This window comes from Stigmatopora argus, chromosome 1 (genome assembly GCF_051989625.1).
Source record: "Stigmatopora argus isolate UIUO_Sarg chromosome 1, RoL_Sarg_1.0, whole genome shotgun sequence".
NCBI classification, from domain to species: Eukaryota; Metazoa; Chordata; class Actinopteri; order Syngnathiformes; family Syngnathidae; genus Stigmatopora; species Stigmatopora argus.
In genome coordinates, this window is record NC_135387.1 from 23,668,815 (window position 1) to 23,696,637 (window position 27,823).

The 27,823-nt window shown below is 42.0% G+C and overlaps 2 protein-coding genes and 1 long non-coding RNA gene across 4 annotated transcripts in view; 1 reads left to right on the forward strand and 2 right to left on the reverse strand.

Annotated features, from left to right (window-relative positions):
• Positions 1-415: 415 nt before the first annotated feature.
• On the reverse strand, positions 416-7,395 carry amt (aminomethyltransferase). Its single transcript, XM_077610118.1, has 9 exons — positions 6,695-7,395; positions 4,980-5,147; positions 4,836-4,916; positions 3,492-3,623; positions 3,270-3,348; positions 3,044-3,189; positions 2,514-2,694; positions 1,767-1,922; positions 416-1,517 (listed from the first exon to the last, which is right to left on the reverse strand). The coding sequence occupies exons 1-9, from the start codon at positions 6,812-6,814 to the stop codon at positions 1,342-1,344; spliced, it is 1,239 nt and encodes a 412-aa protein (XP_077466244.1). The 5' UTR covers positions 6,815-7,395; the 3' UTR covers positions 416-1,341.
• Positions 7,378-11,668, forward strand: LOC144082773 (uncharacterized). Its single transcript, XR_013303343.1, has 5 exons — positions 7,378-8,127; positions 8,234-8,338; positions 9,026-9,169; positions 10,375-10,578; positions 10,666-11,668. It is a non-coding gene; the product is annotated as an uncharacterized LOC144082773 (long non-coding RNA).
• Positions 10,917-27,823, reverse strand: part of lamb2l (laminin, beta 2-like) — a 34,493-nt gene continuing 17,586 nt past the window's right edge. For both annotated transcript variants that reach the window (XM_077610091.1, XM_077610102.1), the window contains exons 9-35: positions 25,840-25,960; positions 25,192-25,380; positions 24,839-25,018; positions 24,649-24,761; positions 23,833-23,912; positions 23,427-23,583; positions 21,478-21,618; positions 20,910-21,071; positions 20,693-20,814; positions 18,880-19,000; positions 18,221-18,413; positions 17,983-18,126; positions 16,942-17,173; positions 16,688-16,851; positions 15,785-16,009; positions 15,486-15,700; positions 15,296-15,392; positions 14,749-15,121; positions 14,096-14,280; positions 13,743-13,990; positions 13,458-13,673; positions 13,251-13,395; positions 12,927-13,134; positions 12,698-12,839; positions 12,439-12,615; positions 12,139-12,304; positions 10,917-11,488 (exon numbers count right to left, since the gene is read on the reverse strand). In XM_077610091.1, the coding sequence (XP_077466217.1) occupies positions 11,352-11,488; positions 12,139-12,304; positions 12,439-12,615; positions 12,698-12,839; positions 12,927-13,134; positions 13,251-13,395; positions 13,458-13,673; positions 13,743-13,990; positions 14,096-14,280; positions 14,749-15,121; positions 15,296-15,392; positions 15,486-15,700; positions 15,785-16,009; positions 16,688-16,851; positions 16,942-17,173; positions 17,983-18,126; positions 18,221-18,413; positions 18,880-19,000; positions 20,693-20,814; positions 20,910-21,071; positions 21,478-21,618; positions 23,427-23,583; positions 23,833-23,912; positions 24,649-24,761; positions 24,839-25,018; positions 25,192-25,380; positions 25,840-25,960 (4,653 nt within the window). In that variant the 3' untranslated portion in view covers positions 10,917-11,351. The remainder of the gene's footprint in view (positions 11,489-12,138; positions 12,305-12,438; positions 12,616-12,697; positions 12,840-12,926; positions 13,135-13,250; positions 13,396-13,457; positions 13,674-13,742; positions 13,991-14,095; positions 14,281-14,748; positions 15,122-15,295; positions 15,393-15,485; positions 15,701-15,784; positions 16,010-16,687; positions 16,852-16,941; positions 17,174-17,982; positions 18,127-18,220; positions 18,414-18,879; positions 19,001-20,692; positions 20,815-20,909; positions 21,072-21,477; positions 21,619-23,426; positions 23,584-23,832; positions 23,913-24,648; positions 24,762-24,838; positions 25,019-25,191; positions 25,381-25,839; positions 25,961-27,823) is intronic.

The following is a 27,823-nucleotide window of genomic DNA, read 5'->3' on the forward strand; positions in this document are numbered from 1 at the left end:
TTCATCTGTTTGTTTGTTTGTTATTTGTGCAGTTCCCTACTTGTTTGTTGATGACTACTTATTTATTTATTACTTATTTGCCGTGGTGAGGCTTTAAATCTCAGTATACTTATACTATAATGTATTTACTATAATGACAATAAAAGCATTCAATTCAATTTATTCTATCTCAAATTTAACAATTTTAGTTGTATAAATAAACATGTGATCAATCTTTCAAGCATAATTTATGATCATATACTGATTTGTGCCTATGAAAATGCAAAAACATGGATAAAAAATAATAATCTGTGTCTGCAAAGTACATTAGATGTTTTAATCAAACAGTCCAGTGCTTAAATCAACATATTTCTTGTCAAGTGAAACCCCAGGAGATGTTGTAATTAATCCTATGTATATAACACAAGCAAGCTGATGATTGGAAAGTTAATTTTCTTTAATAAAGAAGTCTTTGCACTTTAAACATTGTCTCAAATGTTAAAGTTAGGTTTTCAAGTCAGATTGCAGGTCAACAAAATTGAAAAATGTTGAAATAATCATTCAATTCATCATCAATAATTCACTTCCGTGGTCTGTATACAAAACACTCAAGATTCTAAAGTTGGTCAGATATTACTGTGGCATGTGATATAGTACATATATTCATATTCATTATAACCGCATATCAAAATATAACTGGATATCTGGCCTGCATACAAGTTGATTTGAGCTCATTCAAACATGATTTTCACAGTATACGGCTTTTACTATTCAAACATTTATATAATAACATGCTCCATCTCAATGATTTCTGAAAAAAATACATTGCTCATGTACAATAGACAGTGTTTTGACTGATATAGAAATAGTACAAAACTGACATGTTAAAAAAAATCTTATTTCAAGTGACCACCTGTAAACGTCTTACAAATATTAGGCTCATTTGCTTTTAAGAAAACAATAAAGAAGGGGTAGAAAATGCTAGGAAAAGAGCAGGTAATTTGGATTAAAAGTAAAAAATGAGCTATCACCTCAAATTGAGTATCTAAGTTTAACAAATGCTAATGAGATTTAATCTTCCATTAGTACCTCACCATTTTGTCACTTCAACTTATTTGTCAATTATCTTGGCTAGGGGTAGCACTTTAGATTAGTAGCTTGAATCCAAATGATTCCATTTGTCCTTTTTTGCTATACAAAGTAAAAAAAAATGAGAAGAAAGAAAGTGTGAGGTTTGTTTTATATAGGAAAACTCACAATATTCTGAGGTAAATGCTTTTCATTGGTCAGAAGATATGGGATAACTATCGTAGAATGTATGTGCGTTGACATAAAAGAGAAGTTCAATTAGGAGTGTTGATCTTATACAGAGTAGTAGTTGGTTTGGACAAAAGGCATCTTGCTCACGACGGCGTCCACTGCTTTTTTCCTGACCTCCACCTGAATGGCCGTCCCATTTTTTGCAAAAGCAACGTCCACGTAACCCATGGCAACATTTTTCTTCAGGCAAGGGGAAGGGCAGCCACTGGTCACCTCGCCTGAGAACAGAATAAAGGTCGGAAATACTCAAAATGGCTTAAGGCTATAAAAACATCATATATGATTCAAATGAGTACTGGTTAATTATATGACAGGAATTCAAACTTAATCTGTGCATCTGAGTAGTGGGAGCTCTGATTTAATTCAAGTATTATTAAATATATCATTTGCAAGCCAAACGTGAAGTTGAAAAGTCTCCATCTTTTCGATCAAGTTTTACTTCTGATATGGCACATTTGTTCTCTGACCTATGACCTTTCCATCAGGACTGAGTATGGGTGTGTGCTGTCTGACGGGAGGCCCCGTCGACACCAGGCCGATTCTCTTCCTGGTGGTCTTCGCCTTGATCTGTGGGACAACGATGTCGGCACCCGGGAAGTCCTTGGCTTGACGACGTCTTTTTCCTGCACGTCATATTCCAGTTATGAACATGCCCGGGAATATAAGAATATTTTCCAACACACGCACAATACACCAAAACTTTCCCACATAACCACTTCCTTCCCTTGAAAAATGTCATCCAAATCTTATTTGGATGACAAAGTCGGTTATCCCATGTACGATACACCTAGGACAGGGATGTCAAACTCAGTTTGGTTGCCGGGCAGCTTTCATGCCAACTACATCTCATTTATTTTTCTCATGTCATCTCATCACATTTTCTGAACCGCTTTATCCTCAATAGGGGCGCAGGGGGTGCTGGAGCCTAACCCAGCTGACTTCGGGCCAGAGCCGGGGGACACTCAGAATCGGTGGCAAGCCGATCACAGGGCACAAGGAGACGGACAACAATGCACACTCACACCCATACCTAGGGGCAATTTAGAGAGTCCAATCAGCCTACCATACATGCCTTTGGAATGTGGGAGGAAACGGAGTACCCGGAGAAAACCCACGCAGGCCCTGGGAGAACATGCTACAAAGTACCCGTCAGGCAGAACAACCCCGCGGGCCGGATATGACCCGTAGTGGCAAGCATTTGGTCGAAAGTTTACCTATTGTCCAAACGAGAGACGCCTCAACGGGCGTGGTACTCTCGTCAATGTCGTTGCCATAGAGACAAAGGCCCGCCTCCAGTCGCAGGCTGTCCCTGGCACCCAAACCAGCCAACTTGACCTCGCTGTGTGCCAGGAGCCTCTCGGTCAGCTCCACCACTTTAGACTTGGGAACAGAGATCTGGCATGCACACAGTGAAAGACTTGAGACATTTCATGCAAATTGTTGAGCAAATGAAGATATTATTGCAAAGACAAACTTCACAATCATCTTATTTCTGTTTGTTGAATAATGAGAAAAAGGAGTGTATAGATTTCTTCCCATTGGTTTTTGAAAATGTGATGCTTTATATTTTGGGTGTTTTATTATCATTTGTTCTCATTTATTACTGTATTTGGCATTCATTATTTCCTGTGTGTTACTTGTTTTTTTTCCCAAGTTGTTTTTCGGATGTAAATAAGCCAAAACTAGCTGCCCCAAGGATTGATGAGTTGGTACTTGAGCAAAAATGAGTGAGTATAGTAATTACCTCGACCCCATCCTCCCCAGTGTATCCACATCGGGTGATCCTGCAGCCAGGAACGCCAAAGACAGTGGCCAGGGCAGAGGTCATGAAGGTCAGTTTGCTGAGGTCCTCCTTTATGCCCTGTTGCAGCACCTGGGACATGGACGGTCCTGACCACACACGCAATGAATGACCAAGAATCAGGAGCGACATGAAAATGGACCAACATCCCTTTCAATATCTCTCTCACCTTGCAGTGCAATCAGTGCTTCATCAAGGAATTCCAGATCCACATCAGATCTTGACGCCTTGAACTCTGCCAGTCTGGTCTGCCCGTGATACACATAAAGCAAAAAGATGAATGAGTGTTTGCATAGAATTCCAATGGAATAAAGGTTCCGTTCGGAAAGTTAGTATTTTCCGGTTAAAATGAAAACATATCATCCAATTTTGCCACGGTTGACGTACTTACCTTCATATGAGCAGAGTCTTTGTCTGCACAGCCAGCGTTGGAGACTACGTAGAGGTAACCTTGATCTGTTTTTGTTACAATGAGGTCATCGATGATCCCTCCCTTGTCATTGGTAAAGAGCGACAGTGTACCCTGAAAATGAAAAGGACAAACAGCTTTGCATACAGTGGTACCTCGCGATACGAGCTTAATTCGTTCCGGCACTGAGCTCGTATGTCGATTTTCTCGTAACTCAAACGAACATTTCCCATTGAAATGAACTAAAAACAAGTTAATTTGTTTCAACCCTCTGAAAAAACACCAAAAAACGGATATTGGATTGGAAAAAATGTTTTATTTGTTCTAATACGCCATCTATTAACAAAGTAACACATAACTAGTGGTTTAATATTACTAAAATGTGTTTAATAGTACTAAAATTATACGGATTTCGAAGGGGGGAGAGAGAACGACGGACAGAGAGCAGGGAGGGAGAGGGGGGCTTTCTGCGGCAATACGCTCGTAACATAACATAAACAAATTTAAATGAACTTGGATTACGATGGAGACACACTAAAAAATAAGTTTAATCGAACCTAACACTAAACTTAATTCTAATTTAGTTTGACATTTTGATACCTTTCTTCTCCCGGGCGGGTTGGTTCTTTTTGCCCCGCCGCCACACTGACTTTCAGTCAATATAGAGGGTTGTTTGAGTTTGTATTCCCTTCAAAATATTCCCAAAATGATGCACACAAATGTCCTCACAATAGGATAACGCACGACCACTTGCCAACGAGAAGTAGTATATACGCCATAAGCATTGACTAACGGGGAAAAAAAACACTGAAAAAATGCAACGCTCCGCCCAGTGCTCGCAGAGACATTACAAAGAGGGAGTTGCGACCAGAGACATGACACGAGCGAGTTGCGGGGAGAGAGAGACAGTGCCCATGATGTTCTTATGAGCAGCCTCTCGCGTCCGCTGTCTGCTCGTATATCAAAATTTGTCTCGTATATCAAGATACATAGTTGCCCGAAATTTTACTCGTATCTCGAATTGCTCGTATGTCGGGCCACTCATATGTCGAGGTACCACTGAACAATAGAAAAACTTGAACTTGAACTGTTTTTGTTTTGTTTTTTTAATAAAAAGCCATACCTGTCAACCTCTGCCGATAACTGCCCTTATAAATGATTATGATTCCCCTTACAAACCTCCAAAAAACCTTACAAACACTGTACGACTCGTACAGTGTTTGTAAGGTTTTTGGGGGGTTTGTAAGGGGAATCATAATCATTTATAAGGGCAGTTATCGGCAGAGGTTGACAGGTATGAAAAGTTCATGCATGTGTTGACTTCACCTGGTTGTCTTTGAGTTCGGAAATATCCGCCACCACTAGAGACTCCATGAACTTGATCCTGTCTTTGCCGTGAACTTTGGTCTGAAGAAAACAAAGCAAAAGAATAAGGAAAACGCATTAAGACAAATTCCCTCGCAATCTCACCTGCAGCATGTGACTGACGTCGAAGATGGCACAGTGTTCTCTGGTGTGCATGTGAGAGCTGACGTGACTGTCTTTGTACTGCACGGGCATACTCCAGCCCGCAAACTCTACCATCTTTCCTCCATGTGCCTTGTGGAAATCAAACAAGGGCGTCTTCTTCGAGGTGGCCTGCAGGAAAGAAAAAGATGTGCAGGAGGTTACATCCATGCAAGACACTAAAGCAGCTCAAACATATCAATTCAGGGATCACTTTAAAATGGACACCGAAACACACCACAAACCAAATGTCCGGAAAGGTTAACAATTGACCTTGAAAAGGGGAGAAAAAATATCAAGGTTATCTTTGTGAAACAGGCTTAGGGTTTGCACTTTGTTAATATTCAGTAGCTGATTTTTTTCCCTCTTCTGATTTTAAAACAAAAGTCCAAAGTGCGCTTGTCTTTTAAATAAAGTGTTTGTTCAGGATTTATCACTATAAAACTTCAAACTTAGATAAAGTGAGATAAACGTGGAGATATTTGAACTAATGATTAATGATTAGCACCAATTTACCGTTGAAAATGCGGGTTGAATGAATGACAGCGAAAAGCCTCGTGAACATTGGACAATGGAGATGGGGTTAAAGTGCTGATGCGATATTTGTCGTTTGCTTTTGAAACAAATGCACGTGGTTACTAACGGGCACAGATGTTCATTATATCTGCGTGAACACACCATTGGTCACAGTCTCCCAGGGGGAAAAAAATCATTTTTCACCCCCATCAGCACAAAAGCATCATAATCGTTTAGTATTAGTTATTGTAAATATATTTGCATCCAAATTCCATGAACATTTTGATCAAAATGTACATCTGGCACCGTCAATAGCACTTAAACATTAGCATTCTAAATCAAGTATTCTCTTTGCTGAATATTTTACTTGAAATACTGATTAATTTTACTTGCACGTGATTATTTTGATGTAACGCTACTCTTACTTAAGGAGAATTTGTGACTACTTTACAGGCCCCGTGATTCCCTTTTACTACCCCCATTTGATTTGGTTCCAAATGAAAAGCAGTGATTAAAACAACGTGAAATGTGGGGCAGTGTTATGTATTGCTTGTCTTATCACAATTTGTGAGAAGTGATCTCATGTGCTGAATGGATTCACGTGACAGACAGAGACCAAGATGAACAAACATATACTCAAATATAGTGCTCAAATGTAAAACTGTAGTAGTATTAGGGCTTCTGCAAATATTGGAATGAGTAACATTTGCGACGGCCAGATGGGGCGAATGTTTAGCGCGTTGGCCTCACAGCTCTGGGGTCCTGGGTTCAAATCCATGTCACGTCCACCTGTGTGGAGTTTGCATGATCTGCCCGGGCCTGCGTGGGTTTCCTCCGGGTACTCCGGTTTCCTCCCACATTCTAAAAACATGCATGGTAGGCTGATTGGATGCACTCTAAATTGTCCCTAGATATGGGTGTAAGTGTGCATGGTTGTCCATGTGCCCTGCGATCGGCTGGCCAACGATACAGGGTATCCCCCGCCTGGGATAGGCTCCAGCACCCCCCGCGACCGTAATGAGGATAAAGCGGTTCAGAAAATGAGATGAGATGAGTAACATTTGCATGCAAACAAATGCGAAAGAATAAGAAAGTACTATTAACGGCATCGCAGAGCGATTGGGATGAAATGAGCCGATGCTGTCGACGGTGTTTTTACTCACTTCTGCCCTTGATGAAGCGTCTCGCCTATGCGAGGCTCCGAGCGCACACGCCGCAGTCATCGTCACCGTCGCCGTCGCCCGCTGCCGAGGCCCGGCCACGACCGACAAGCGAGTCCACATGTCGACCGCTAATGTCCCGCCGGAGAGTGTGCCGTGTCACGCTCTCGCTCAGGGTTTGGATGGCTAGACAGCTGCCTGTGATGGATGTGTGTTGCTCAACTCTTTTGTATTTGGACCTCGGACTCGCGTGGTGGAGTTTCGGCTTTCCTGGGCGACCCGTGCGAAATGCCCTCTGGGAAATGTAGTTGACAAACGTTTGGATAGACGGGAATAGTACGTAGTATTATATATACACTTATACATTCGTACTAGTTGTAGGTGGAACATGGAGGAATTGATCATGGGCATGGTCGAATGAATCAATGAATTGATGGGTGAATGGGTGCATGAGTGGATGGATTGATTAATGAATGAAAGGGTGAATGTGTGGATGGATAGCTGGATGTATGGATGGATGAATGAATGACTGGGTGAATGAATGAATGACTTGATGACTGGATGAATGGGTGGATGGACGGGAGAATCAAAGAATAAGCTGCAGGGATGGATGGAGTTGCATTGATAGATAGATGCAAGGGTGAGTGACTGGGTGTCTGTGTGAATGGATGGATGGATGAATGAATGACTGGATGAATGGGTTGATGAGTGGATGGATGGATGAGGTACATGGATGGATGAATGTATGAATGAATGAGGTACATGGAATGATGGATGAATGGGTGTGTGACTGGGAGTCTGAGTGGGTGGATGACTGGATGAATGAATGGCTGAGTGGGTGGATGGATGAATGGGCGTCTGTCTGGGTGTTGGGATGAATGGATGGATGGATGAATGACTGGATGAATGGGTGGATGAGTAGATGGATGGAGTTGCATTGATGGATAGATGGATGAATGGGTGTGTCTGGGTGTCAGGATGGATGAATGGTAGAATGACTGGATGAATGGGTGCATGAGTGGTAGATGGATGAACGAATGAAAGGGTGAATGTCTGGATGGATGGACGAATGACTGGGTGGATGGTTGGACAAATGAATGACTGGGTGTCTGGATGTCTGGATGGATGAATGAATGACTCGATGACTCGATGAATGGGTGGATGGAAAATGAATGAATGAGGTGCAAGGATGGATGGAGTTGCTTTGATAGATCGATGAAGGGGTTTGTGACTGGATGTCTGTGTGAATGGATGGATGAATGACTGGATGAATGGGCGGATGAGTGGATGGATGGATGAATGAATGAGGCGCATGGATGGATGGGCAGACAGACGTGATGGATATTGCAGAGTGCGTTCGTGTGTGTCAAACGAGCACCCTTCACCCACTCGCCTGCCTACCTAATAATATCACCACGTATCTTCTGCTATTTTGGGTAAGGCTTCTCTCTCTCTTACTCTCTCTTGCTCTCTCTCTCATTCAAATGTATAATGTAGCTCTCTCACAGGCTCTGTCACGAAACAGCTGCTTTGATCCCCCAGGAAGAAACATTACCGGGATGTCACATAATCAACAAACCGGGCAGCGGTCTTCTTCGTTCAGAACTTGGATCTGTCTGGATTTGCCCTGAAGAAGCTCTTGACCAGGTTGGGAGGTCGTTGACTACTTTGCTCACTATGACACTTGGCATGCATTCACGTACCTGAACAAGACAAGCAAACACAGTACTAGACCGGACAAAAAGTATTTTACTCATTATAGAGAGGCAAGTGAAAACAGTTGTTTGGGTGCCTTTTTAAATATTTTGAACTTATTTGGATGTATTTTAACTCATTAGTAATGCCTAAAGAAAGATAAACATACGCATTTCTCTCCCAAGTCCGTTGTATGTGGCCCTTTACCAAAGTATTCAGATTAATTCATTTTAGTGGAATAACAATTAATAGTTTTTCCCTTGTTTTACCTCAGCACTCTGTCTTTTGATACAATACTGTCACAGATATATTATTAAGACACCTCAGAACCGTTTAACCATGCCATATTATTGTTATGCCGACTTAACTTTCTTGCCCTATAAGAAATAATAAGATATTATATAATTAAATAATTTTATAATGGCATGAAAGACTTCATGCATGACTTAAATCTGACTTGGGAAGTTTTTCTGACTTGACAGTGATATTTATTATTTGTAAACCCCCCAAATTAAATGAAATGATTAGTTTTCTAAATCCAGTCTCTGCTCTTTTAGAAGCACTTGTTTACATTGGTATTAAAAACTTAACTATTTTGCATTATTGCCAATGAAGAAACCACGTGAATTTTCCCTGCAGGGGGAGGCAAAATGTCAATAACTCCCTCCCAAACGAGCCCGCAGATCTACAGGGTCAACGACAAAGACCTCACTGAGATTGAGCTCCATTCTGTGGATTCCATCAATGACCTTCACCGTACACACCCTGAACAAAACCACAAAGGTACACGCTCTTAATTGAATTAAGAGTTGAACTATTATACATAGAAATTTCAATTTACCATATTTCATGAAAATGCCTTGATTCAATGTCTCGCTCTATCGAATGCAATCAGAATGAGATTTTTTTTCTTCCAAATTTGTACTTATTTATATAAATTAGTCCTAGACAAACTGCTAGCTTCTACTCCTGGCAAAAGGGTAACTAACATAAGTACATATTTGCAACCCCGACACTATCATTAATAATAAACATTGTAAACATCAAACATGTGGTGTAATTCCAATTTTTACCATTGCGCCAGTCTAATTAAGCTTTCAATAGGTTAACGCCGATTTTTGATAAACATGTAGCAAGAAATCTGAAAAAAGGGAATGTTTATTTTCCCATGAATATCCTCCAATGTCAGAATGACCCTAATGCAGTGGTGTCAAACATCCAACCCGCGCGGGTGTTCTATCTGACTTTGTCGCTCATTCATACTGTAAATATTGAATTTTGGGGGGGGGGGGGGGGGGGGGGGAGACAGGCGCTATAAAACTAGAATTTTGTGATTTCTGTAATCGAGTGCGCTTACTATTACGAACTTTGAATGAACCGTATGCGGTCGATTGGTCGTCGGTCTTTTGGTCGCCGGTCTTTTGGTCACCGTCTTTGGGTCGCCGGTCTTTTGGTCGCGGTCTTTTGGTCGTGGTCTTTTGGTCGCCCCGACCGCGACAACGGGCAACCAAAAGACCGGCGACCAAAAGACCGACGACCAAAAGACCGGCGACAAAACAAGGTAAAACAACACGGTCTGCGCATCAATAAAAGCCAACAATGGCCATGAGCAGTTTCACTGAGCCGACGTGTGAGTGTATAAGTTTGTATGTACATGAGTTGTCCCCTTAGGAAGGTACGTCCGTCAGGGTCTTAACAAGTTCTCCAACAAAAAACTATAAAAGTCCGGGAAATTTGGAGCTTTTCTTTAGTCTAATAATTACTAGGGCATTAAGTATGACTAAATAGTAATTCGCAGTTTGTATTTAGGGAATTTGAGGAACGATTTAAATGGTAATTATCACTTACCTTCCGGGCGACCAAAAGACCGGTGACCAAAAGATCGGCGACCAAAAGCCCGGCGACCAATCGACCGTGTACCGAATGAACGTACGTTCACCCCTGCCTTAATGTATGCATTAATATGGGCTAACAAGAGTTTATCACAGGAACAAAGCCCCCTCGCCCAGCTTACACACCTTCAGTGAATGGAACGCTGCAAGGACAGCACATGAGCAGTGTCAGCAGAGCAGGTCAACGGCAAAGTCATCTCCAGGACATGTTGTCTTGCAGCTCCTCTCGAGGCCACGCTATGGCCTGCGCCATCATCACGCTGCTCCTAATCACAGTAGCACTCATTTTCTACTTCCTGGGTGAGAAAGCATCTTTTATTATGTGATTTTTTTGGGTTGTTTTCACGTGGCTTGTTTTGACACAGTTGATTTGTCTGCTCGCATCAGCACAACAAGGCAGTGCCCTGCAGAGGTTGACCGAGGCTTTGAGGGAGAAAGAAGATGGAGCTACACGATTGTCTTTGCTGGTCCAACAACTACAGGCGGTCACACTCAACTTGACAGGGGGGACATGAGTCAGAAAGTACAGAGTTTGGACAATACACGAATCCTTTGATTCTCTACCCGTGAGTGTTTTTCAATGAGAAACTATTCTTAATTTCCCAACCTGTCAATCAAATACGTTTTTCCCCATACAGTATTTTGTCATATAATTGTTTAATCAAGAGGTTCTTTTGCAATAAAAATAAACGTACAATATATAATTAACAACAAAATCAATTAGGTCCACTTTGCTTCCTTTACAGGAATGTGATTTTGTTAATAGCACATACAATAAGAATGTCATATTGTGGTAAAAATATTGAAGATTTTAACATACAAGGATCCTATACACTGGTCGATATTTTCATAATCATGATAAATCAAACAAACAAATCCTTCCCACTGGTCATCCTTTTGTTTTGATAGCTTAAAACGCAAAGAGCGCACGCAATCGCGTGCCTCGGCGTGATACAGTACATGGACATTTCTTAACAAGTCACATGGAAGAGGAGTCAAAGCAACACTACCGCAGTAATGGCGACTCTGCTCTGGCTCAAGCAGCTCAAGTCAAATTGGGAATGGCGACACCCTCATGAACAGCTACCGTACTTCTGTACTTGGTCTCGGATGACGTCCCGCACCGAAGTGGCGTTTTCCTTCAGCTCGTCCAGTTCCATGCGCTGCTGCTGCATCCGCTCCTCGTTGTTCTTGAACTTCTTCTCCAGCTCTGCCGAACCCAAAACATTGTGGAGTTACAACACTGGAAATGGAGCCTAAGCGCACTTGAAAAAAATAAACGTGGACTCTTCTTCATTTGTTTTGTCAGATTTCCACAAAGCAATACTTTTAATGGCCCCCTATTATCAATCTAAACTGTTGAAAACAGCATGAAGGTGTTACAATCCTATTTGACACAAGACTGACTTAATATAACTGTGTTATGACACCATCGATATCTCCTGGCTATTGCCGTATTTTCCGCACTATCAGGCACAACTAAAAAACTTAAATTTTCTCAAAAGGGCGGTTTACAATCCGATGCGCCTAAAATATGTATCAATATTGGTTAATCATTGTATGAAATTTCCCTTTAGCGCAGCTTCATCTAATTGATGTATAACAGAACTCCTAAACACTACTACTACTACTATTACAGCTCCATCTAGTGGCTGTATAAAACAATACCCTACTACTACTACTACTACTACTATTACAGCTTCATCTAGTGGATGTATAAAACAATACCCTACTGCTACTACTACTGCTACTATTACAGCTGAGAGATGAGATGAGAGAATTCTAGATAGGCCATTCATTGAAGGTGTGCCTTACAGTTCGGAAAATACGGTACGTGTAAAGTACGTGTATTGCACTGACTCTTCAGCTGCTCCATGCCCTTGTTGGCTTTGTTGAGAAGCTCTTCCGCCTCTCCCTTGATCTCCTTAGCCTTCTGGTTGATAGAATCCAGGCCTTGAGTGCCGCCGCCAAGAGAATCCACCTTTTCCTGCAGCTCGCGGTAGCGCCTCTCTGTGTCGTTGAGGCTCTACAACCAGAAAAGAACCAATGACTCAATGGGCAAAACCATGCACATTCATGGAAACATCCTAAATTGCTTTGGAAATAAAAAACAAAAGTGAAACCCACACAAATATATCCCTCCCTGGCAGCCATTCCTACCTCATCCAACGATGACGTTTGGAGTGAGGCGTTGTCCGCCAAAGCTTTAGCCTCTTTTGCCATTTCTCTGTTCTGCTCGGTTTTGTTTCTCAGAGCCTCAATTTCTGCAGAGAGGTTGTTTAGGCGCATCATGACCTCCATTTGCTTGTTCTCTAACTGCGTTAACCTGTCATCAACCTGGAGAGAAATCCCGTAAAAAAAAAATGTCATGCCGAACGCCCAGAAGAAAGAGCATCGCTATGGGAAGGCAGCACTTTACCTCAGAAGTGGCATTCCTGGTACCATCCAGATTGTCAGAAGTCTCCTTCAGGGCGTTTTTTGCTTTTTCGATGGCCTTCTCAGAGAGATCCAACGCCATCTTTGTCGCATTGGCTGCATCCTTCACGGTCTCAGCTCGACTTCTACACAACAATCATGAGTTTTTTTGCGGTGCTGCATGTGTGGACTTCTTCTTTCAGTTAATGGAAATAGCATATTAGTGTACTTACTTTGCTTCATTAGCTTTTTCCACAAGGTGTTTGGCTTCATTAATATGCTGTGAGGTATTGTTGATGATCTCATCGACGTTGGTGAGGTTGGAAAGGCTGTCCCTTATTTGCATGATCATTTTATCCACCGTGGTCTTGTTGACCGGCAGTGTAATAGACAAAACCTGCAGGGCCACCTTCTCGATGCTCTCTGGATCTGCTCCCTCCTCTAGATATGACACCCAGAATATCCAAACATAAACTTCATAGAAAAAAACTGCCTTTAGCACAATTGGCAGCGTTAGCATTAGCAGGACAGTGCACTTGCTCGTAAAATTGACATACCAGTAAGGAAATCTTTGATCTTCTTGATGAACTCTTTGAGCTTCTTGTTTGAGTTTTCAAAGTTGTCTTTGTTCTTCTGCGCTTTTGTCAGGGTGTTCAAAGCCTGATTCTTCACATCTTGGCTCAAAGATGCTATTTCCTGGAGCTGCACAAAGAGATGTAAAGACGCGAAAAACAAAATGGAGGGATACGGGTGACGTCCGGTACCTTCTTGGCCACGTTGTGCAGTTCCTCGTTAGCAGCATCCAAGGTGTTAGTGGCATTCTTGGCGAGGTTTAACGCGGCTAATGTAGCGCTCGCCGCCCCGTCACATTCATCCCCTCCGCATACATGGTTGCCCTGGTTGTCGCGGCAACCAGGGCCACCACACGGACTGTCTTCGCAGCTGCCGTTAGCACTGGCATTACTGTGACCCCCACACACCTGTAAGTGTTTATAGGGATTGAAATGTCATCTCCAAAACGGTTTTGCTTCCATTCACAATGAACCTACCCTGTCACTGAGGTGGTGGACTTCTTGGTCCAGCATATGGGCTTTGTCCTGCAGTTCCTTCAAAGATTTGTTCTGAGCTGCCATGTCATGGAAGAACTTGTCTTGAGTAGAATTCAGCAGGTCTTCAGTGAGGGAACGCATTTGCTTGGACTGTTCCACAGGACTGAAGGGACCTGACACCGAGGCGTTGCATTTCTGCTCTGCCTCTGACGATTCCTGATAGTACTTCTTCACCTTTTTGAACTGATCTGCCACACCGCAAGTGAGTCGCACATTATGGTATGTTTTTAATGTGAAATGGTCATTGGACACAGAAAACTGTACTTTGACTGTCTTTAATTTGAATGTGATACCTGCAAATCCTGAAGTTAGGTAGTCTTCTATTTGCTGCTGTTTAGAAGCCACTGTGGCGTTGATGTCCATCAACTGTCTCTCCATCTCGGTTAGCGTCTGTCCCAGTGCATCGTCATCTTCGGCTGTTGTGTTGAGCTCTCGAGCGACGCCCATCAAACGTCCGTCGGTCAACGCAATCTCCGCCCTGAAATGTAAAGACTAATGACCAGATGCCACATACATATGTATATATCTACAGTAGCAGTGAAAATCTGAATGTAGGATACCACTTTACAATTTTGCATCTGTTAAAAACATTCACTTCAACTAGTAGAAGTCTGGACTTTGTGTAAATGTCCTGGATTAAGCTGACATTGGAAGAAAGGCAGGGTACATCCGGAATGGAAGCCTTCAGACTCATTCACAGATTTAGTCCCAACTAAAGCTTGTTTTTACATTTCATGAACCGCACCAATTTCAACTGCACTTGCTCAGCAACCAAGTAGAAATATGACTGAATTACATTGATTCTGCATGTTTTTCCATGAAAGTAACTGTTTTGGATTTTTCAGATGGACAAAAAAAAGATGAATTGGTTTTGTATGTGTTAGGTGACCAACTAACTAATCCCACTCTTTATGTAATGACTTTGGACTATACTGAATATTTTCACCTGAGATCATCAATGCTCTGTCCAAGCAGTTGGTGGATTCTTTCACTGTCTTCATTACCAAGGAGATCCTGAACCTGCTTCAGCTTCTCCTCCAGCTCTCTAATACGAGCATCTCCCAGTCCCGGCGTGACTCCACTCTCTACGATCTTGCTGGCTGTGTGCTGAATGTGATCCAGATCCCGCTTCAGCTGACACACAATGTCGTCCCACAACTGGAAGCAGGCGTGACACTGCACGCACTCAGGAAAAACACCAGTGAAGCCCCGTGCACATTCGTCACAGCGCTTCCCTGCCGCGCCTTCCTTGCACTGGCATGCTCCGGTGGTCCGGTCACACTGTACCACCTCTGAGCCCTGAGGATGGCAGTTACACTCTGAAACGAACAACAAGACAAGCAAGGAAGAGAAATTAATGTGGAACATGAAACATGAAGAAAAAAAAGGCTAAGGGAAACTCTGAGTGCAAAAGTACACAAGCACCATTACCCCAAAAAATCAGTAAGATAGGTTAAAAATACAGAAAATGGCCTTAATAATTGACTTGTTACCTTGACATTGTACCTCCGGATCTCCCCAGTGAAGCTGCTCACACTCTGTGCAATGTTTTCCTCCGAAGCCTGGGCGGCAATGGCACTGGCCACTGAACTGTGAAGGACAAAAAAAACAACCTGGTTGTCAGGAGAACATTAAACTTCCATTAAACACATCATTCATGTTGTGATTGTCATGTGCATGCACCATATTGCAGTGAGTTCCCAGTGAATGTTGTGATTGGCAGTTGCAGGGCTCACAGCCTAGCTCCTGACCAAAATTCCAATGGTCAGGAGCACACTGGTCGCAATTAGAGCCAATAATGTTCTCCTTGCATAAGCAAGCACCATTCTGGCGATCACAGTCACAGTGTCCGTCAGAGCATGCTGACTGGACGGTACCAGCAGTCACACAGGTGCAGCCTAAAACCAGAATCACATTGCAGAATAACTTAAATACCGTACGTAACCACGTATACATTTTTGTAGCATTTAAAATTAACTCACGTTTACAGTTTTGGGTCAAAGCACTGCCATAGTATCCCTGTTGACATTGAGCACAAGACGGACCGTCCGTGTAGTACAGGCACTTGAGGCATTGACCTGTCCTCGGGTCGCAGGACTCGGGGTCTTGAGTGTCGATGTTGCCACTGCATTCGCATGGAAGGCACTGTCCGCCAATTTGTTCTGGATTGCCGTAGAAACCGGGAGCACACTGATCACAGCGAGGCCCTGGGTTGGAAAAGATAACATGTTCTAAGACAACTCAATGATACTTTTGTAGTACTTTGGACATGTTTTGGCTTATGGTCAATACAAACAGACCATTGCAGTAATATTTCAAAGAGCATTTTCAGATTGAAAAGGGAGCTTTTCACCTTTGAATTGAGTTATTGTATTTTATAAATAGGTCCATTTTTTCCTTTAGTTTAAATGACAATTGGAGGTCCAAGCAACACCTGTTGCTCTAGAAACTACTTGACGGACTTCTAATTTATTTGAATATGAAGTGTTTGTGATGTGGGAGACATTTGTATGCCTCAGTCACACTAGATGTATAAAAGTCAGAAAAAGAAATGAAGCATTACTTAGAATCCAGGCACTATCAACATTGTTTTCCTCAAGGTTTCCAAACCCTAATTCTTATTAGGTCACCAATGTAAATGTTGGGCAGATTGGGTCCAAATTATGCCTTACTGAATCACTGTTATAACTTTGCAAACCAAAGTGCATGTTAATTAATCCACTGTGATTGTAAGCTATTTGCAGTCACCTAATGGCAAAACATGTTTTCTTATTCAGTGTACTAGGTTCATGCAGGATTATTAATGAGATAAAGCAAATGTCGATCAATGGATTTTTGTATAACAAAAATGTATCAGTTCTTTCCAGATCGATTTGGTATCTTACCAGCGTAACCTTCTCTGCAGTTACATATAATTACGTTGGACGATTGGTCAGCTTGGCAGGAGTGTCCGTTGAAGTGATCCGAACCGGGACTACCAGGACATGAGCAGGGGCGACAGTGTTCCCCTGAGCCAAGCGTAGGGTTTCCGAAGAATCCATCCTGACACCTAAGCCAAACCGTTGTTGTGAGTTATTATTGATCGAACCTAATCATTTTGCTGTGGCATCCCCAGCAACATTGGTAAAATGTTGCTTACCGCTCGCAGAAAAGGCCGGCCGTGTAATCTCGGCATTCTGTACACGCGCCAGACTGGGAGTCGCAGCTGTCTGCGTGGCCGTTGCACTGACAGGGGCTGCAGCTCGGGAAACCCCACTGACCGGCTTGGCAGTCGGAGCACTGGCGCCCAGTGGCGCCATCACGGCACTGGCACTGGCCAGTAACAGGGTCACATTGGTGACTCAGTGAACCCTCGGAATGGCAGTCGCAGGCTAAAAGAAAATAAAAGAGAGGTTTTGAACAATGTTTACTCTCCATCAGGGGCGTCAAACTCAGTTTGGTTCACGGGCCTCATTAATGCCAACTAGATCTCATGTGGGCCGGACCATTTTATTTGTGGGCCAAAGAGTTAATTTACTTGCCGCCATTGACGATGCTAGACGTCCAAACCATTTTGACTGAACGTGCGTAATTTTGGGCCATTTGCTTTTTTTCCACTTCCATTTTAAGGTACATACAGATCATTTCCAGGTAAATTTTGGATCATTTCCTATTCATTTTGAGGGAATTTCCGGCATGCTTCTTGTTCGTTTGTTGGTTCTTGCTAATTTTGGGGCATTTCCAGGTGACTTCCTATTGGCTGCCATTCAAGGCGCCGTTTTGACGGCAAGGGGTGAATGAACGAATGTGATTGTGAATCGGAAATTGAGAAAAGTGCAGTAGTGATCACAGAACTCACAAACATCTGGTTTTGTGGCAGCCTTGTCAAAAAAATAAAAGCATTTAATTATGTACGTATGAATGAGCTACAAAGTACCCATCAAGCAGAACAAGCCCACTTCTGGCTGCATATTTGACACCCCTGGTGTACATTAGATTAGAAAACTTTATTCATCCTGTATTCGGGAAATTAAAAAATTCAAATTTCATCCTATAATAACTGCAAATGCTACTCAAATTGTGTAAAGTAGTGGATTTCTTTAAGGCCCTTTTATTTTCCAGCTTCTCCTTCCCCTTTTGGAGAAAACCTTGCACAAGATGTATGAGTTGAGGTAAATGTAACCCCGATGTCGTTACTAACCAGTACAACCATTGGCTCCAAAGCCATAGGTTCCTGGAGCACACTGGTCACAGCGTTGTCCCATCACATTGGGTTTACAGCGGCACTGACCTCCAACCCTGTCACACTCGCTCGAGAGGGAGCCTTGAGGATCACACTGGCAGGCTAGATGGAACACAGCAGATCCTCAATTCCCTCTTACATAGTACTAATTGTACAGCATAGGAAAAGCAAATGTGTGGTTGTTTAGTACACTCACGCAGTGCGCCGTCATGAAGGATTGCCGAAATACTGCATATGAGCCTGGAGCAGACATCGGCCAAGGCGGGCATTGGCGTGATTAAAAAGGAATCCAAACACATGTAGCGAATCATCTCCTCACGTCGCAGCTCTCCTTCAATCTCATTGGCTTGGAAACCAGGAAGTTCCGTGTATTTGGGGATCAGAACCAACTGTTGGAGAGAAACAAAGGAAAAATGGCCGTTGATTTAATTGAAGCAGTTCTTGCCAACAAACAAGCATGCGGTGAAGATCATTCTATCGTTTCTTACACACATCACAAAGCTGTTTAAATTTTAGACTTACAGAATTGAAAATTGTTTGAATTATCATAAAAAAATATTTCGATATGCTAAATATTTGTAAGGTGAATGTTGGTGAGTAATAATACAAATGTGCCAAAAAAGTGTGGCCACAAGGGCGTAACAAGAATATAACAGATGTAACTGTAAAGGTAAAGTGTATTTGGGGATCATCTTGGTGTTGTGAAGTACGTTTTCATATTGATTTTTGCGTATTCTCAGCTCCATGTAATGAATTTGTTGATTCCACGTTTATTCTTCTACTCCACATAAAAATGATTTGTAAAACAAGGTGGGAAATAAACCTAAAAACAGTAACACAAAATTCTGTACTCACCGAATCAATGAGAATAAAGGCAGTGAGATGCCTGTGTGCAACTCCATGACGCTGGAAACGGATGGCGACCACGTAATGATTGTTAGGCTCAAAACAAAAGGGTCTCGGCATCTGAACGTATCTGGAAGACAAGAACAGAGGAAGTTGGCCTCCCCAAACAGCTTTTCTTCTGGAAAAAAAATGTATCAGGGTGTGGGCCAATGTGTGCACATTTATGTAGGCTCCAGCACCCCCCACGTTCCTTGTGTGGCTAAGCGGTTCAGAAAATGAATGAATGAATTTAGGGCTCTAGTCATTGGTCATTGAAAAAAAAAGGGTCTCAGAGACCATGGAAAACAAACGTCAATTAGTTTGGCTGTCATTTTTATTCACGTCTGACTGGTTAAAGCCTAACAAACGTAGCCCATTTGCATGCCCATTCTCTTCACTGAGGTAAGCTTTATTGCACTCTCTTTGTGTGTCTGAAGTCACAGTGCTAATTTGTCCTGACTGTTGGACCAAACACAATGAAAAACGGAAGGAAAGCTATGGTCCACTGCAACATTTCGATCCAAGCAGGGGCTTCTCTCTTATTAGGTTCAGATGAATTCCGTTTGTGAAAGGCTGTTTCAAAATTTTCAACAAGTTAGCATTCACCACACTGAGTTTTAATGTGCCAATTCTCTATCAGGCAATCCATTGTCTTTGTTGTCTCTGTTTGAGTTTTTTTCTTTAACTTCTTCAAACAAAGCTGTTGCTACCCTGTCATATCACTACGGCCGACTTGCATTGGTATGTTTGCCCTGCTATCCAAGTGTCAATAGTAAATGGAGTACAGGATACAGTGAGGTAATAATACAAATACCTGACTGATAGAGTGCCGCAGGCTAGGGCAGGTTTGAGGGACAACAATGCCATGATGCAATTGGTCTCTGAGATTTAAGACTACACAAAGCCACATCAAGACTTGCTTGAGTAATTTGAGCACACATTGACAGATTCACGCTTCCTGAGTCTCACAAAGCATACAGGCAGTAAGTACACTTACACACAACCCGAGAAAAGTTGATTATTGGGTTAAACTGACTGTAAACATACCGATCATATTTTTTCACGATTGAACGAATATACAGTATCTGGAAAAAGGGGCTAGAAATCTGTTGATTTCACCATGGAAACACCAAATAGAAAAGACAAGAATGAAATGATTTTCCGGTATTTCCTTCCGTAAGTAAAGTATCAACATACTCTGCGAGTTTTGAACTCCCCGACTTTAGCATATTGGCTTCTGTTACCGAATTTTAGTGGAACATAATTTTCATCTTTTTGCATGTCCTTTCCCTGTTTGAAAGTAGCATGTCTAAAATGCACACAATATTTAAACCATTCTAGAAATAGACATAGTTTGTTTTCAAATTCCAGAACTGATTTTCATTTGAACATTTTTAGGGAATAATTGTTCTAAAACAACAGAGAACAAGCTATTTACCATATTTCCTGGACTATAAGTCGTACTTTTTTTCATAGTTTGGCCAGGACTCCGACTACTAATACTTAAATGCGACTTATGTATGTTTTTTTTCTTACTGACTGCTGAAAGCCAGTTTTAAGGCTATAGCTATCCCCCAAAAAGTTTGACAATTGTAGCCTGATTTTCTCAATGCAACTATTTTTAATTTAAAGTATGTTTGTTCTTGGTTTCTGATCAAATAAAATATTGCCCTCTCTAAGATGTGACATAGTATATATGTACTTTTTACCTCGTCATTGTGCATTATTTGACTAGTCTGAAAAATACGGTAACTAAAAGTCTAGTGCTTGAATTTTTTGGTACCTGCTCCTGTGCGGCAAGGTGACTGTGTAGAGTTGCTCAGTTGGTAAAAGGTTTCCGCAGCGGAGACTAGAAGGCAGGTTTACAGATGTTATACTCACTATGGCCTCCCAGTCCTCTGTGGACTAAACACACACACAAATGCACGAGCAGATAAAAGATTTGAGTTCAAAGGGGGCTTTTGCGAAAAAGGAAAACGCGATGCTGTTGATGCACAAACCTCAGGTTCATATCGGATCATGATGTCGTACTCCATGGCATGTGGAATGTTGTCAAGATTAAACACCAGGCCGGCACTGTCTTTGACACGAGCAAAACCAGGTCCAGTCCAGGTTACTGTGTGACTTAGGGTGTGCTCTCTATAAACAGTCCTCACATCCGGCTTGGAAAGACAGGAAAATGCCATTTTAACTTTTCCATCTTTATAGCCAATAACTAAATAAGATTAAAACACATTTCTAAACAATAAAAAGTTGGATACTGTAGAAGATGTTATTTTGTGTGTGAATTTAAAGCAATGAAAAAATACGTGTGACTATAAGAAATATTTCTCTTTGATACCTACCTTAACACATTGAAATGCAATTCTATATGAAGCCTTGGTTGCACACCAAAATGGACAGAAGGAAAACTAAATTTGATACCTCAAAATCCAGTGGAATAAATTAGAGGTTTGGGAGGAAAAAATTGAGAATGGAGAATTTTTGGGGTTGCTTTTTGAAAGGAAGCTCTCTCTATTAGAAAAAGGTGAAAAAGATATCCGCGGGACTTCTAAATCCTATTCATACTGTCTGCTGAAGCTGGCGAATTCGTCTCAATGCCGCGCGGTGTTGTTGTGGGTTGGCGATGCGCCGGTGACGTCTGTGTCTTCTGAGCTGGTTGCTGAGGTGTTGAACGCAGTCTGTCTCTGCTTGAGGTCGAACTTTGCCCTAAGGGAGATGCAGGACAAAAGTTTTCCTGTAACAAATGATTTCAACATCACTTCAAAAGATTCAACTCATTGTTTAAACTCGCTTTACCAATAACTGTTTTCAAATGAGGCGGCCCAGCGCGTCTGCCTGATAGTACTAAGGTCGAAGGTTCAATCCCAGGTGGGTCCTCACTGTGTGGAATTTGTATGTTCTCCTGGGGCTCGCGTGGGTTTTCTCCGGGTACTCCGGTTTCCTCCCACATCCCAAAAACATGCAGGGAAGGCTGGTTTAACACTCTAAATTGCTCCTACATATGAGTGTGAGCGTGATTGGTTGTCGGTCTCGTTGTGCCCTGCGATTGGCTGGCCACCAATGCAGGGTGCTCCCCACCTGGTGCCCATAGTTCGCTGGGATAGGCTACACCCCCCTAAAGCCTTGTGAGGATAAACAGTATGGAAAAGGAAAAGGGAAAAAAAGGAATGAATGTTGACAAATGTTTTGTCAAGAGTGACGTAAGAATGTTGAAATGCTAGAATGGATTCTATTGTGCTATTTCTACTTATCTAAAATGGTACCCCTAATGTTTCAGAAGCGTATAAATAATTTCAATTATAACCAGACCTTTTACGAATTAGAACTTTATGCAGGTTTCTGAGCAGAAAGTAAATCGGCCAACAACCCAATATCTGGAAAACACGGAGTGCAATTGTTCATAAAGAGTCGACACACACAAAAATACTATCAGTAATCATCTCTATTATCTTTTTTAGTCCACTGTTATATGAAGTGAACACGGCATTGTTCTTCATATACTGAGAACATGCGATGATTACCTACAAGCATCCGCCAGAAGATAAGGCCAAGAGGCACTTCCCCTCCTATTTTGTATCCTGCAATACAGCCCCTTTGACAATTTGGAAGTCAGCACTTGCCTATTGCCACATTCCGGGGAATGTTGTGAGAGTGTGAAGAAAAGGGTCTGTCTCAGCTTGCCCACAGGGTTAAACGTGGAAGTGGAAAGAGTGGTGAGGGTGGATGAATGAGGGGAGCGGAAACAGACTGTTTTAATGGAAGAAAAGATCAGATTAAAGGCGCAGTGGAAGATACAGTACTTACATCAGAAGATACTCTAATTACAAGTTGAGTAATTAATTGAGACTTTTAAAACTATCCAAAACAATGGAATTGCATGAATCTAACTATTTTCTCCATAACTTTTAAGCGTCATCATGCATAAATCTGAGAATTGTCTGTCCGTTTTGTATACATTGTCATTTTTTAAGTAAAATATTTTTTTAAAACTGCTTTCACAGTTTAATTTTCAGCAACTCAATTTCTTTGTTTTTACTTTCAAAATGCATGAGTAGGATAAATGCCATGGCAGTAGAAACCACAAAATAAATATGGAATTAGTTATGTATGATTGGATTGATCAGACCTCTTTTGTTCTTCATTTTGCATTGGTTGCTTTTTTGCAATGATTTTGCCCCTTCACTCTTTGTAATTCACGTCTGTATTGGCTATGTTTCAATTGAAATTCATTCATGGTTACCCCGAGTGTTTTCTGTTGGAATTGTCAATCTTAGCAATAGCAACTTTGTTAGAGTCAAAACAAATGATCTGTTGTAGTCATAACATCATGCAAGAATTTAAATTTGCTCTGAGCCACACAGTGATCCTATCACAAGGTTGAATCATCTTTTGACTACGAGATTTGCATGTTTCAAGAGGGTTGCTGATCCAATTCGAAGAAGCCGTATAGAAATCATGTGGATTCGCAAAGGACACAAGTGAGTGGGAATCGAAATTGGGAAACAATTACTCACAGGTAGAGCGGCGTCGATGGGTGAGTGTCCTGTGGCTCCTTCGGCTTCGTATTTGTAGAAGTCCAGCGGGGCGCAGAAATAGCCAGGCTGCACTTCAGAGCACTGTCGACCAATTAGATGACTCCTGCATTCACACTGTCCATTCTCCATCATGCACCTTCAATAAAAACAAGTAGGGAAATGCCAACAACCAAAAGTCATAAAATCTAACTATATATATATATATATATATATATATATATATATATATATATATATATATATATATATATATATATATATATATATATATATATATATATATATATGCCACACATAGATCCCACACAGCATGCTCTCAACCAGGAACCAGATTATTCTCAACACTATTTGAGGAAACTATTGGACATAGCATAACAAGGATTACCTATTATTGACGGCTCCTCCAAAGTCACAGTCGCATTGTCTACAACCAGCAAGGTCGTTACTGAGACCCCAGAATTCAGGCTGAAAAGAAAGGCACACTAACAGTTTTAATGTGTATCTCGGGTACATTATCAAATCAGAAAAGAGTCGATTGTGTATTCAGAACTTCAAGGAAACAAATATGTAAGATTCTACAGTGTAGAATCTACACCACATGTGTCAAAGTGGCGGCCTGGGGGCCAAATCTGGCCCGCCGCATCATTTTGTGTGGCCCGGGAAAGTAAATCATGAGTGCTGACTTTTTGTTTTAGGATCAAATTAAAATGAAGAGTATAGATGTACATTACATTTCCTGATTTTCCCTCTTTTAAATCAATAATTGTATTTTTTTAATATTTTTTTCTGTGTTTTTAGTTCAAAAATAATTTTGTAAAATCTAAAAATATATATAAAAAGCTAAAATAAACATTGTTTTAGATCTATAAAAAACTGAATATTCAGGGCTTTTAATCCTGTTCTTTTAATCCATTTATTTAAAAAAATCTAAATCTCATATCTAAAATCGTCCGGCCCACGTGAAATCAAGTTGACGTTAAAGCGTCCCGCGAACCAACCCGAGTCTGACACCCTTGATCTATACCGTCAGACCTGAACTCATTCCCTTTCCTGAAATTGTATAATGACAATAAAGGCATTGAATTCTATTCAAAGCGATGGACGACCATTCCAGCGAATGGCCGTTGCCGTACCTCCCAGTTAAAATGCATTGGATGCCCTTTGAACGCCAATGAGATAAATGTGAATGACTAGTACTAACCAAACACTGGTTGCAGAAGCGACCGGTGACGTATCTTTTACAAGAGCAGTCACCGCTAATCTGGTCACATGGGGCTCCCATCAAAATGATCCCGCGTGGATCACAGTTGCAAGCTGGTTGCGCAAATTCCCAAAGATAAGATTCAGATATGAAATGCTCTAAAACTGAAAAAAGTCATGTGTCTACGCACGTTGACAGCCCAGTGGGTCGTTCTGGCTGAGTCCAAAGTAGCCCTCCTTGCAGTCGTCGCAGCGCAAGCCTTTGACGTTGGCTTTGCAGCGACACTGTCCGGTGATCATGCCCATGTCCGGATTGGTGTGACTGTCGCAAACACCTCCCTCCATTGATCCCACAGGGTCGCAGTCGCAGGCTGGCGGTGGCCCAATGCAAAAATAATGGAGAATCTCATGTACAAGCATTACTTACTCTGATATTTGAATGAATGCATAGATTAAAAACTCTGAAAAAGATGTGGTTTTTTTATGAAGGTGCAAAAGAAAAAAATCTTCTGCTCTTGCATGATAAATTCAATGCATGACTCACCAACACAAACCTGTGGGTCTCTAATATCCCTATTCGGGTCTTGATAGTAGAAAGGTTTGCAGATCTCACAATTGCGGCCCATGGTGTTATGCAGACAGTTGTCACACACACCTCCGCTTATGTTATTCGTGGCCAAATACACGGCCATGTCAAAATGACACTGGTTTGAGTGGCCGTTGCAGTTACACTCTGTAGAATAGAGCAAAATAGATCTTTATCTGGATTGTCTTAATATAACTTGTCATGGTTGCTCCACTAGAACATATATTGATACAGTATCTTTAGCATACAGTAATCCCTCGATTATCGCGGTTAATGTAGACCAGACAAGGCCGCGATAAATGAAAAACCGCAAAGTAGGGACAACCCTATTTCAAAGTAATTATATATATTTCTTTTTTTACTTCAGTGCTGAGTCCTCGTAGCAAGCGGAGGACAGGGGAGTGGCTTCCGCTTGGGAGTTTCAGTGTGGATTTTCACATTTTTATGAATTTACAAAAAAATGTTTTATTAAATTTCCCCCAGAAAAAAATGCGCAATATAGTGGAGCTGCGATATCCGAGGGATTATGTACTGTATAATTATTTGACAAAATCTATTTTAGGACAGAGAAATTAAAGCCGTATCGAGGTGGTTGTTTGTTCCTACCTCTGCAAGTGTGTGGATTTTCAGCCTCAGCCGGTCTCCAGGGCTGGTCATGGTGGAAATCTTGGCAGCGCTCACAGTTCAAGCCCTCTGTGTTGTGTTTGCAAACACACCGACCATGGATCTGGCAAGAATTAAGAAGGTATAGACCAGGGGTCTCGAACTCAATTTACCTGGGGGCCGCTAGAGGCCGAGTCTGGGTGAGACTGGGCCGCATCAGGATTTCCACAAGAAAAGCACTGATAAAACATTCCAACGTTATCAAATATCTTTATTTTTTAACAAAAAATGAATTAAATAAATTAACTTAAAGATGAATAAAAAATAAATCAATCAGTAATACAAAACAAAATAATACTAATGAGCATACAGTAGATATACACTGGCTGGCTAAGTAGAGAAAATGAATTATTTTTATTCCATTTCAAATGTCTGTATTAACAGCTCTTTAACCTTTAACTTTCTGAACTTGAATGGAACATTGAACATGAAATATTCTGAACACGGCTTCTCTTGCCTACTCCTTGCTGCTAGAGACCTGGCAGCGCTTCTTCTCACATAGTCACATTTGGCTTGAGGGAGGAAGCAGTGGAGACCCTCAGTAGAGCTTGAAGATGCTCATCAGTAAGTCTGGACCTGTACTTGGACTTATTGAAGTTCAAGGTGGAGAAGAGCTTCTCACACAAGTATGTGCTCCCAAAAAGGCACATGGTCCGCTTGAACCTTCGGGAAAGTTCAGGGAAGCTGGGGGTCAACTCTCTCAAAAATTGCCCAAGCTTGTCTGCTTCTCCACTCACCTCCCTGAACTTGGCTTTGAGTGCAGAGTTGCACTGCAGGTCAATGAGCTCCATTTGAAGCTCAGGAGGGGCATCTTGCACATCAAAGGAGAAGGGGTCCGCAAAAATTTGAAATGTGGCTTTGTGTGTCTTGAAGTCTGCAAATCTGTGATCAAATTCCTCCTGTAGCTTCGAAATGGCCTCAACATACTTCTCACCACTGAATGGTGTGCCTGCATCCACGAGAGCCTTGCATGCTGGGAAATGGCAAAGGTTTGTCTGAGAGAGCTGGGCTTTCCATAACACAAGTTTAGTGCAGAATGCTCTCACGTTGTCATAGGCAGCACTGACAAGTTGCCCCTGGCCTTGTAGCTTCTTGTTCAGTACATTAAGCTCATGTGTGATATCAACAAGAAAAGCCAAGTCCATGAGCCATTTGGGATCACTTAGCACAGGATCAATCAACTCACAAAAGGCGTAGCCAGCTTTGACTGCTGCATTACTGTCTTTGGTAGCCTTCTTGAAGAGATCCTGTTGCCTCAGAAGACGTGTTTTAAGACTGGCAACCTGGTTGGCTCTCTCATCTCCCTGGTATTTTTCGTACTCCTCAGCATGTCTCATAGTACAATTACGTTTCAAATTGTATTCCTTGTGCACCGCAACTTTTTCAGTGTAAATGAGACACGTCGGGGTGCCCCTGTGTTCAACAAAGAAATATTGCACTCCCCACTTTTCTTGAAACTGTCTGTGCTCATCACCGACCTTTCTCTTCACGGCAGGCTTTGAAAGAGACATCTCTGGGGCTCTGTAATATGTTTTTCCACTTGGAATGAGTCTCGGGTTGATCTTTCACATTCAGTCGCGCGGGTTTGTGGCGCATGTGCACTTTCGCTCTCCGTTTCAATCGCGGAGATGGCTACAGACACTGACACAGGCTGGATCACGGATCATAGCGCCTCATTCAGTTCTATGCTGAGAGCAGCGGAGGAGTGTGCGCGCCGAGCGGAGTGATCGGCCTCACGGCTTCTCCTCCGCCCAGCTGATTGGAGGAATGAATGAGTGAGTGAGCGAGGCACTGGACAGCCCGGCCGATGTCCCACCCTCCAGAGCCGTATACCTCACCGTGATTGGTTCATTCAGCTCCGAACCAAAGTTCCCTCTAATTTTTTGTTGGTCTGAGCAGAAAGACAACCTCCCTGAGCGCACTGAGT

Excerpts from the sequence above, each read along its gene's own strand:
- amt (XM_077610118.1), bottom strand. The coding sequence starts at position 6,814 with ATGTGGACTCGCTTGTCGGTCGTGGCCGGGCCTCGGCAGCGGGCGACG. Across the intron at positions 4,917-4,979 it reads ACGTCAGTCACATGCTGCAG|ACCAAAGTTCACGGCAAAGA; the intron begins GTGAGATTGCGA and ends TGTTTTCTTCAG. Across the intron at positions 1,923-2,513 it reads GTCTCTCGTTTGGACAATAG|GAAAAAGACGTCGTCAAGCC; the intron begins GTAAACTTTCGA and ends TATGACGTGCAG.